The sequence below is a fragment of the Anoplopoma fimbria genome, chromosome 5 (genome assembly GCF_027596085.1).
Source record: "Anoplopoma fimbria isolate UVic2021 breed Golden Eagle Sablefish chromosome 5, Afim_UVic_2022, whole genome shotgun sequence".
NCBI classification, from domain to species: Eukaryota; Metazoa; Chordata; class Actinopteri; order Perciformes; family Anoplopomatidae; genus Anoplopoma; species Anoplopoma fimbria.
In genome coordinates this window covers 11225193-11237357 of record NC_072453.1, presented here as the reverse complement: position 1 = coordinate 11237357, position 12165 = coordinate 11225193, and the positions used below count along the sequence as shown (strand labels likewise).

Sequence of the window (12165 nt, the reverse complement as noted above, 5' to 3'; positions counted from 1 at the left end):
ATCCCTGGTATATGGGGACCCACCTTTCTCTTTGTCGTAGAGAAAGATAAGAACTATTAAACTGGTCCTTATGATATAGAGAACAAATCTCAATGTTCGGAATTAATTTCTAAACATTGAGACTGAAAGAGTCTGGAAATTTGAAGACCTGACATTCCAAAGGATTGTAGGGACATGGCGGATCCTGACATAATGATGACTTATGAGGACCCCCTTGGTTTAGCAGGACATTACCAGTACACACACACAAACCTGGCAAGACCCTTGATTATGAGGACCACCCTGGTTTAGCAGGACATTACCAATACACACAAACACACACAAACACAGAGCGTTGTACCTTGCGTATGCCCTCAGATGGGCTGGACACGGAGTAGTCCATGCCGTCGTTCTTGCTGATGGTCCTCCACAGCTCTGCGTAGGTGCTGTCCTGTTCCAGAGGGTTGGTGCCTTTGTTCCTGAAGTAGTCGTAGACTGCCGAGTCCCTCACGGTGCCGTAGTCCACGTCCATCTGCCGCGCCAAGTCCTGGAACGACCTGGAGGACATGAAGCAAAATACATGAGTCAAAAGGTGTTGTCTTAAACTGTTGTCTTTGAGTCCGGACATCTCAGTCATCATTGTGATCATTTTTAACTTCTGATTAGTTGAAATGTCAATTTTAGCGTCTGTGTTTGAAGTAGTGCTGCAACAGATCATAAAACAGTTCTGATCAGCACAAAGAAAAAGGGAGCAAATATAGCTTTAAGAAATACATGATCATGTTTTTGCTGATACTTATTAATCAATGATGATCCATATTGTCAGATACAGATCCTTTTGTTGTTTGATTATAGCAGCTGGTCTACAAGGAACCATTTGTCTGAACAATCATTTCAACACTCTGAAGTCAGTAAAGCATTGAAAATTCTAAACGTTATCCTTTTATTTTGATATAGTCATTTATAGTGTTTTTTTCTTCATAAAAACACAATTTAAATGATAAGGAAATAAAAGATTGTATTTTTATGGATTAACACAAATCTAGTGATTATTAGTATTAATGATGAATTATAATCTGTTTAAAGCTAGTGTGCTCATAATTCATCTCTAATATCTATTTTATATTAATGTGAAAACATCTCCTTCAAACTACTGGATTTATTCTAGTTTATCACCAACACTACATTTAACAGATTACATGTGAACACATCATGATAACGTTGTAATTTACCTTCAACCAATACTCATTTTCACTGAACAGAGCCTGAACGCATCATAATGTAACTGAACTGAACCTCCGTTAGTTAGCTGTTAGTAATGTAACTAGCTCTCCTCCTATACCCATTAGTGGTGAGCTGTGAGTTTTTCTGTGTATTTAAAGACAAAATCACAAAGCTTCAGATTTAATTTAATTTACTGTTCAGTTATATTTTCTGTCAGTTATACTTATCTATTTATTTAGTCTTAAATTTGTGTAAGCTGTAAATTGAATATATTTCATAGCTCTTTTCTTCAGAGAACAGATATGACAGTAAACTGATTTCAGGTAGTGCTTGTTTTGAACAACAGTCGTTTTAAAGCCTGCGAAACACTGAAGAGGTTGGAGACCAGTTTTTAATCAACAACTCCCACGAGACCAACCGATTATTTTCTCCAGCTGCCTCGAGATGTTTGAACAACACAGAGTTGATTTTATTTTAATAAGAAAGAACAATAGCAGCATTTCATCAAAACAAACACCGGGGAGAATATTGATTTTCTAATAAACAAAAGAAGACGTGAAAATAACTAAATATTTATTTGAAACTCACTCTGAAAATATATAAGTGAATTTTAAAACTGCATCATGAAACTTACATGTTTAGTATGGAGAGTGGTCTTTATTAACTGACAGTAATTTATGGAGGTTTATGGAAATGTCTTTGATGGCTTGTTTGTGTTTTCAGGATTTAAATCATTCTGGACAGAACTTGTTTTTGTGTTTGAATGTGTATAAATCATAATTTTTGGAGAAATAAAACAATGTCTGTGGGTAAAATTGAATATAACTTCATGTGGCATGCTTGTAGTTTTTGAGATTATGTACAGTCTAGAGAAAATATTATAGCGGGATGATTTATGGCATTGATTCTGTCTAAAATAAAACCACATGATACTGAAATTGAAATCTGTTTTTTTGGGATATTTATGTCACTTCTTATTTTTGATGATTTGGACAGGAGAAAATAAGCTGTGTACACCTGTAGGGACAGAAACTAGAATCAAAATGTATATTTTAGTTACAAACTGTAATTTCTTTATAGAAAACAGATTTCCCATCAAGCTCACTTGAATTTCATGTTTAAAACGTCAAAGACGACTGATCAAATTTACAGAATCTGTAAAACAGTGTTTATAAAAGATTCAATCATCCAATTAATATATAATTTATTCTTTTTTTCATGAAAAGATTCACTCAATGAATAATATTCACTTTTTAAAATATTTGATAATTCATAGATTATGTTCAAATATATATAATCTAATCTAATATAATACATTTGAAGGCTTAATGTGTTCAAGAAAACTTCCAAACTGACATAAATAATCAAAATCAGGAGGTAACATTGCTATAAATGACAACCAACAACAGTATGAATAAAGTGAGTGTGTCTCACTAAAGTGTGATGAGCACCGACTGAACATGTGGTTCCACTAACAAGCTATATATTATAACGACAGGTGAGACATGATGCATTAGTGCAGCAGCTGTTTCTCGGCCTCCTGTTTGGACAAACTGATGGGAAGCGTCAGGGAGTCTGGTTCTATCAGTGGGAGGTCTAGTTCTAGCTGGAGGTTCAGGTCCACTGAAGACCTCAACACGCAGCTTAAAACTGAGGAGGTTTGTTCACTGACTGGAAATGTAAGACACATAACAAACATCCTGTTCTCTCAGTGTGGCAGGCTAAATCAGTCACATGATGCTTAATGTGTTGGAATTGGATTTTCTCTAAATGCTCATATTCATTTCGGGGCCGTGTTTATCGTGCATGTTGGACTGAATGAACACAGACGTGCTGCTGTCAGACCGGCCTCGACTGGAAGGTTAATAAAGGCTGAGTTTTAATTGGATAATTGCTGCGCTGGTGGAGGTTAGAGATGAAGTCTAATTGGATTTCTTTTGCAGAGAGTGGATGTATGGAATGTAATCCAGTCTGTGTGTCTCCCTCGGTTTTAGGGGAGGGGTGGGGGACAACTATACGATGCGACACCTTCATTTAATAATCATCATTAACAGTTGAGCAATTTATCTTAATGGAATTGGCTTCATACATGTTAAATCTGCAGGCGCACATTTACGTGACTCGTTTTTTTTTTTTACAGATTTGAAATGAATATTGTTTTTATTCATAATTTCTTTATTTCTTGGCATTGGTTCTGCAGCTTGTTTATTTGTGAATGAACATGAATAAAAGCTCCAATTTAAAAATTACATTTATCTGCTACAGACGTATGAGCTTGAAACAAACTATTCTATTATACGACAATAGAGGTTCCTATTTTAAATCAACTAAAAATCAATGTATTCACATTAACAAATGGTGTTTAAAATATTTGCCTTAAACAACATATTTGTTTCAAATGTAATTGTTTCAAATTTAATATGATTTATTATTAATCCTTGTGACGGACCGGTGAAATCTGCAACTGAAACAGATTCAAACGAATCATTACAGATCAATATTTGAATGTTAGTTCTGATGCTCAGAAAAAACAGAGAGAAGTCTGAGAGCCTGAGAGAACTTACCCACAATCCCTTGTGTTTTTGGGGCATTGCTTTGTAGTTGATTCGTTGAAATAAAGTTAACTAAAAGTAGCTCTCTTCTAGAATAAAGACACACATAAATTTACCAAATTTCTTGTTTAAGACACAGATTTCCGGTGTGTTTTTTTATATATATCTTTATATAAATCTTTATCCGTCCCTCTTGTTCTCAGTCCTCCCGCTTGTTTCTATTTCCTCTCTCCTCTCTGCAGGCGGTGGTCGAGGTATTTCTTTTTTTTTGTAAGGTCTGCTGTTATTTTGAACCACTTGAGACCAAATGACGTTGTTTTCAAATGAACTGAGCAAAAAGAGGAAACACTAGAGTTTGAAAAGCATCAAGTCGCACAAAAATGGTGACGGAAAGTGGCTGCTCTCAAAAAAAGTACAGTCCTTCAGAGATTGGACTATTATACGTACACACACACATGAAGTGTTTCCTGGCTGTAACAGACATCAGAGTCAAGGCAGCGATAAAAACAGGCTTTAAAATGTTATAATGATGTTTCATATTTACATTTATTTATATATATATATATAAAATATAAATATATATATATATACATATTCATTTTTTGTTAAATAGATGAGAACTATTTACCTTCAGATAATATTTGCCGCTCTGCTCACTTGACAATGTTTATAATTGTTGTGACAAAAACTTTACAGATCCTATTTCCGACAATTCTTATCCTACATTTCCTTATTTCCCTCTTGAACAATTGAAGATTAGTTGGACTTGTTGAATTTAAAGTAAAGTATAACAGTACTGGCATTAAAACAGGATGATTCATAACATTTTATATTATACAGTAAGACACTTTGAAGACAAGGGATTTTAAGGGTTAAACTAATTTGATGACCATATCATTTTATATTCCTCCTGTAAAAAAAATTTGTTGGATGTATTAATGTCCGGATATTTATCCCAATTTTTTTTAATTTGTAAGTGATAATGCCTGGCCATTGTTAGGATTTGTTTGCCCTGTTTTTGTTTTTTGTTTTGTTTTGTTTGTGTTTGTTGTGTTACAGATGGGCTACCACTGGATTTCCTTGTGCATCCCTGTGCATCCATAATGACAATAAATCCTTGAAACCCTGAACATTTCAGTTAAACTAGAACCCATTAATGGCAGCATTAAGTATTCATCCAGTATTCATGGAATTATCAGCAGTATTTATTCCATGACATGTTCCATGTTCATAACAATGAACAATTATATACATTAATACCGTGCGTCCTATGAAACCATTTCCAATGCGTCAATCAGCCTGATTCTTTACAGTGTAATAGCTGGATATCATGATTCATAAAACCTTCCATTATTGCGGTAAATACGGAAGAATAGCGTCTCTACTGCAGACAGAACATTCTCCATTCAGCTCTCTGATGGAGTGTTATATTGCAGTAATGACAGGCTTCACACAGGGAAGAGCAACATCATGCGGCGTAGATGGCAGTCAGTCAGGAGGAAGATGATTCCCTGCCTTCTGAGGAGGCTTTAAAGAAGTCTACATCACATGCAAATCTCCACTTCAGCATTCATTGAATGTCTATAAAAGCCGATTCTTAGCATTTACTCCCTCTCGAATGAAATCGCCCTTCACGGAGGTAACGTGCCGGGGATTTGCTGATGAAAATGTCAGCTTGGATTTGATTTTTTAGAGGAGAAAAGAGAGAGGAGCATGGAGGTGAACTGACTGCTGCGTACTTTTAGATGGGAAATGGGAGATAACATTATTTATTCATACACAAGACAAATTGGCAAAAACACGACGATGTACCTGCGCTACGCATTTTTCAGTTGAGGTATGACAAGTGTTTGCTCGTGCGTTCAATCCTAAGAGAAATGCATTACTTTTCTACTTTATAAGACACATTTAAATAGATGACTGCATTTAATACCAGAGTGAAGTAAAACGCCTGACTTTTAACAATGTGAGGAAAAACAGCACTAAAACAGTTAGTTTAACTGTACTGATTTTAATAAAACGATGGAATCCCACAAAGAAAAACATGACTTCTGCTGTCCTTGAGCTGACATAAAACCAACCGATTAATATATTTATATATATCAAAGTTACTAGATTATGGGTTTAAAAATTTGGTCAACACCTGTCACTCGTTTCCTCGGTTTCGTTGTTGTCTGTTCTCACTCGTAGCTCTGCTGGTTGCTGAAGTCCCTGTCTTACTGGAACGCATTTATGCTTTTGTTTGTTAAGAGTTTCTTTGTGAACGTCACAATAGTTGGGCAGAACAAAATAAGTATTTATAAGAAAAGTAAAGTCCTCAGTTTTGTGTCCATCACCCTCCTCAAAACCTCAAACCGCTACTTCAAACGTCTTCTCCGTAGGGCTGATAATGCCGCTAGACAAGTCATTCCCTTATCGCTCCAATAACAGCTGCTTCCTCAGTATTAATAGCGTTTTTAAACACCGATGTAGTGTGGACCCTGGGGGTAAACTTAGCAAAAGATATGCGTTTCAAAACGGAAACTGATAATGTGAATGTAGCCTTAGATCTGTGGTCACGTAAAGACATATTAACTTTATAATCTGATCTCTATCACACTGCCATCCTTCAAAGTCCACACCAAGAACACCAACCCTTTACTTTTCTTCATCACTGCTGGAGCTCAAAACCTAAAACATAAAGCAGGGAACATTTTTGTTGTTTTGTGTGACATATTTTTTGGGCCATTTTTTTGTCCAGTCCTCGGATGTAACGACTTTTAAAGCCACATAATGGACAATATTTGCGCTGAAATATGAATGAAAAACAGACCATCAGACACTTGTTGTTTGGCCTGTGAGGCCTGTTTGTTCCAGTCTGGACTGAAAATAGAGATTTTGGGTTCTTTGAACATGAAATCTAAGCAGAGCTTCAGGTAATCCAGCTGGCCACACACACACAAACACACACTCACAGGTGGGTGATGATGGTTGAATCACAGGATTAAAACACGGCTCAGACGTGGATGTCCTGCCACTCTTTTGGTTTTGTTTACGGATGAAACAAAAAGGTGAAAATGCTTGTTTTGGACTGTTGACACCACTTACACCTCAAAACCTTGAGGTGTTTGATGAATGGACATTACTATTATGCTGGAATATTTATGAGTAATAAAGAGCTTCAAAAATAAAGAAGTGAATAAGCTACCCATCAGTCAAAGTGGACACAAGCTGGGCTAGCTCAGCCTAAAGGTTCAGACAGAGAAACTATTTTTTTTCTTATAGCAGATAAAGTCAATGGAAAGATGTGAATAGATACACATGAAAACAAAGGGTCCAGGATGGTCGAAAATGTTTAAACTCAATGTTTTGTTTATCTGTATCATACAGAGAAGCTAGGAAAATAACACACACACTGTTCTGTCTGAACATATCCCAACAAAAGATGCTGGTTAGATGCATTATGGGATTTTGTAGGATCTAGTTTTTTTACCAAGCTTTATCCATTATAGAAGGAATTTAGCGCATCAAACTATGGTGCTGCACTTAGGCACTGAAACTACTTAGTTAGCTTTAAGCAGAACATCATGGTTTGGCTTAAAATAAGAATGTAAACAACTGAACATAGTACAGAATAGAAAACACAAACATCACCAACGTAAAGTCATAATAACTGGACAACAATTTCGGACACAACCACCCTTCTCCTGGTTGAAAGTCCCGTGTTTGTTTCATTAAAAGAAGATACAAAATGTAAGACATTTGTAATTTCGACAGCTGAGGTCGTGAATGAAGTAAAAAGGTGGGAAGCTAAATGTGCAAGTTGCCAAACGTCGTTAATGGTGTTGTGCTCATTAGGATCAAACTCCAGCAAACAGATTATTAAAAAACATCTCTGGTCAATAAATTGATCTGTTTACAGTGTGGAGACCCATGCAGGAACTGTTTCACAACGTCAACATTAATCTGAACTCTGTCTGACAACTTTTCTTTCTTTTTCCGGTATGTTATTTTGTGAAATTCTAGCTTTTCATCCTGTAAAACACGACTCATTCCAGGTCTGTGTTTATCACCGTGTGCTGGAACATCAAATTACAGTCCATCTGAACTGGTTCAGGGTCAGGAGGTATACTGCAACGAGAGCTGCTGATTGGACGTCTGACTGACGTTCATTCTTCTCTCGACGAGGCAGAAATGCTGGACTTGTTGGGGACTATTTTTAGCGGCGGATTAATGCACATTTGGTTCTCTTGAAACACAAATTGTATACCAAATCCTACTTAATTCATATACTTTTATACACAAGGTAATCAGAATGTATGAGGCTGAAAATGAAATACAAATCTTGTTTAAATTATGGACCATTGCAAAACTTCTCCCTCTCTATTCTGAGAGTTGCAGATTAAACCACAGCTTCCCACAGATTTCAAAGCTAAGGTCAGTGGGTTATCCGCCAACAACAGGAGGGTTAAATGTTAACAAGACTGAGAGTTTTTCACATGCATTAAATACTTGTACTCAGAAGTTTTGGTGTAATTTCTTTATGGAGAAATATTCACGCTGAGGGCTTTTTTTTTTTAAAGCTTATCTGTCCACCCTCTAAATCTATAACTACTTTAGCTCAACTTCTTCCACTTCACAGCCGCCACTCGAGGGGTTTTGTTAAATTACAGATGATTTGCAGCTTTTTTCTCTTGAGGTGATTTGAGGGCATCAATTTTTATTAGGGGCCTCCTTAAGATTAATAATCAGCCAAATGTGTGAGAAACTCCTAAAGGTTGAGTGAGCCATTAACGCCGTGCTGCTGTGGAGTGGCGGCCATTTTGAGTTGAAGACGAGTCTGCTTCATGTGGACGATTAGTTTTAATGCTAACGCTAATGCTAATACATCCTAAACATGGTTGTTTCTGTGCTCCTGCAGTGGTAGCCAAACTTTTATGATTGTGGGTCATATGCAGTGCAATATAAGGAATCACAGGCAAAACTATAGTAAATATGTTGTTTTCAACCAATTATACTGCAAGAAAATCTGTGTTTCTGGACCAGAAAGCCCCATGTACAATAGAAAATGTATGTTCTATCACAATAACTATGCAACTCTGATAAACAGTTTAACATTTAACATTACAGTAGTTTATTGGTGTTCCCATGTATTACAAGATAAGATATACTTTATTGTCCCCGAGGGCAATAGTGCTGCACGCAGCTGCAATCCGTTTAGAACAATACACAAACACTTCTCTGCTGCTCTTTAATTTAATTAAAATTACTGCAATCCCTTTAAAACTCTGATACAGTGCATGGCCTCAGTGGTTAATTATTAAGTTATAATGTTATTTGTAAATCTGTAAATAAGTTAAAACAGGCAAAAATTCCCACATATTGGCTTCTGTTCATGGCTTAAGGGCACATTTAAAAGATTTAGATGCAAATCTGTTTAATATTAAGATGTAACAAACAGAAAAGAGCAGACATGTTAAAATATTGTTTTTTGCTGATGGCCTACGGGCCTATTTAAAAGATTAAGATATAATTATGTTTAATATCAAGATAATACAAACAGAAAAGGGCAGAAATATTAAAATATTGGTTTCTGTACCAAGAGGTACTGAATTCTAGAGTTTCAACTAGGATGTGAAATGTACATGAACGCATTCCTCGATGCATATCAGAGATCTTGATCAACTCTAAAAACTCCAGAGTTATGACAAGATGTGGAGTTTGAAACAAAAAGTAATCGAGTGGGAAACAAAAAATATTAGTGAAACAATTCAAAAGCCGTTCAGAGAGAATCAACTGTTCCTTTCTGAGTAACGTATTCATATGTGTTCACATCCCTCGTAGCAGAAACGCAGTAAACTGTTACTGTCAGGGTGAGTTGATTCATATAAACGTGTGTGTGTGTGTGTGTGTGTGTGTGTGTGTGTGTGAACCTTACCGTATAGCGTGGTCCATGCGTGACACGGTGAGGTATGCTGCCAGGTTGGCGGTGTACGACGAACACACGATGAGCGTGAAGAGCCACCAGCTGCCCATGACGATCCTCAGAGCCACCGAGCCGACAATACCTTCACCACCTACACACACACACAGTCCTACATTACCAAGAGTGGACTATCAACCGATCGTGGACCCTGTTTCTAGTCATTTTGCAAAACAGAAAAAATAGAAAAGAATATACTTTTTTAACCAGATTTTCACTAAACACTTTTTTTTTATGCCAAGAGGGGACTTGCATTCTTGAGTGATGTTTACCTATCAACGAGGGGACCGACATATACTGCAGTGGACCTTTCTGTACACATTCAATTACCTAATCATTGTTTGTATACCACAAAGACTTACTGTTTTTCTCTCAAATAAAAATAGAACTGTAATGTTACTAATATTTAAACTTTTCTCTGGGATGAAAATATTAGTAAACTAATCATGTAGACTTTAATTGAGGATAAAAAATGTTTTACCAACAAATAAGAAACGTCAAGGACAGTAGTATTAGCTAGAAAATGTACTTTAACAAGTCTTTCATTATATTAAATATATTCTTGAAGATGCATTTTAAACATTTATCCCAACAGTGCATATGTATATTCTTCTATATTATTGGTAGTCATTTTTATGACCATTGTGGAAAAGTGAAGTATGTATTTCGAACGGGTCTCCCTTCATCCTGTGGAATATCATTTATTTTGTATTTGAGGAAAGAAAAATCTCAATTCTAGGCAGGTTTTGAATCATGCATCGACTAGACTTAGTGTTCGTGCATCTTCATTTTAAACTCATTCATGAATATAGAGAAGTAAGATAAATTATACTGATTTATTATTTTTTATTAAGGAACACACACAGAGGACAAGTACATCCAGGTCGTTACTCAGGGACTAACAAGTGTTTTCAAACTGATCTCAGAGCTGCTACATGTTGAGAGTCCAGCTTCAGAACACTCAGGTGTTAGAGGACACATGCAGTGGGGATCAAACCTGTGACCTCTCCGTTACATGTGACCACAAGTCCACCTGCCGCCGGATTCAAACAGCAGGTGAGAGCGATGCTTTATCACAGCGAGCAGAGCGGCCGCATCTAATCACAACCCGTTAGGCCTAAAAGGTTTCCCAGGCAACCAGCCAGACCATAGTAGATGCAGCTGGGTGCCTCTGCTGGGAAAGTGTGTGTGTGTGTGTGTGTTGACGCTGGGATGTGTGTATCCGTGTGTATGTGTGTGTGTGGACGTGAACAGGCATGTTTCACTGTGTGTGTGTTCTTGTTCTTCTACCTATGAGAGGACGGTTAAGTTGTAGACCTTGAGATTAAGGACACTTTTGAAAAGGGAGGACACTTTTGAAAAGGGAGGACAATTTGAGAAACTAATGACATTTTTTGAAAAATGAGGACAGTTCTATTTAGTAAGGACATTTTTGGAAGTGAGGACAGTTTTGGGGAAATTTCTAAAGACTATTTTACATTGATCATAGTCAACTTGTCCTCGTCAACATTAAAGGTCTTGCAGGAGGACATTTTGGAGGGCGAGGTGAGAACATTCGGCTATTCAGAGAGACAACATTTTTTTAGAAAAGTAGTAAGACATTTTTGTTCGTGAGATTTTTGGGAAAGTCAAGATATTTTTTTTAAATGAAATTGAGGACATTTTTGGAAAGCGAGCCCCTTCTGGAAGGCAAGGACAGCTTGAAAAAGGAGGACCTTTTTGTTAAATTAGATTATTTTGGAAAAGAAGAAATAACAAAATAAAATAAAAACCTTTCTTTCATGATTTTTTACAATATCTTTCCAGCAAGACATTTTGAAGACGTGGATACATTTAGAGGAGATAGGGGGTATTGTTTTGAAATTGTGGGCATTTGGTTTGGCCTTATTTCAATGTTTGGACTAGAATAACGTTTAAGGACGACTTTGGGGTTACTTGTTAGAGAATATATTATGTCAGTCACAATTACAGAAGAACAAATATGAGTGTCAGCTTCTGAATTGGCCATCACTCCTCATTTAAAGGCCACTTTGCTGCACTGTTATGTTTAATCCGGAAATGTCTTACTGTGTTTGTGTTGCATTTATCAAAAGCTTTAACTGCAAAAAGCATTTCTGTCTCCTAGAAATAACATTTCAAGCATCTTTGCACTCTGCATCATTGCACTATTATCTCCATTTCATTGTCACTGTTTTCTTTTATGTTCATATATATACTTGTGTATGCATACTTGGACAATAAAGCTGATTCTGATTCCCACACAGCCAAACTGCATTGTGAATTATGCTTTGAAGGAAAACACAAGAGACTTCTGTTTGTGAACCATGTACGTTAAAGCCTTAACATAATAATAATTGTTTTATTGAGTTTTTGTTGAAGAAATATTTTTCCCTCGAAACATTCCCTGATAATGCAGTTTAGTTGTATGAGTAGGTAGTTTTGTAGGAG

The 12165-nt window shown here is 36.4% G+C and overlaps 1 protein-coding gene across 1 annotated transcript in view; it reads right to left on the bottom strand.

Annotated features, from left to right (window-relative positions):
* The window catches only part of grid1b (glutamate receptor, ionotropic, delta 1b), a 428151-nt gene that overhangs the window by 21712 nt on the left and 394274 nt on the right, over positions 1–12165 (bottom strand). Inside the window, 2 exon segments of the mRNA XM_054598809.1 lie at positions 341–536; positions 9673–9811. Coding sequence (XP_054454784.1) covers positions 341–536; positions 9673–9811 — 335 coding nt within the window.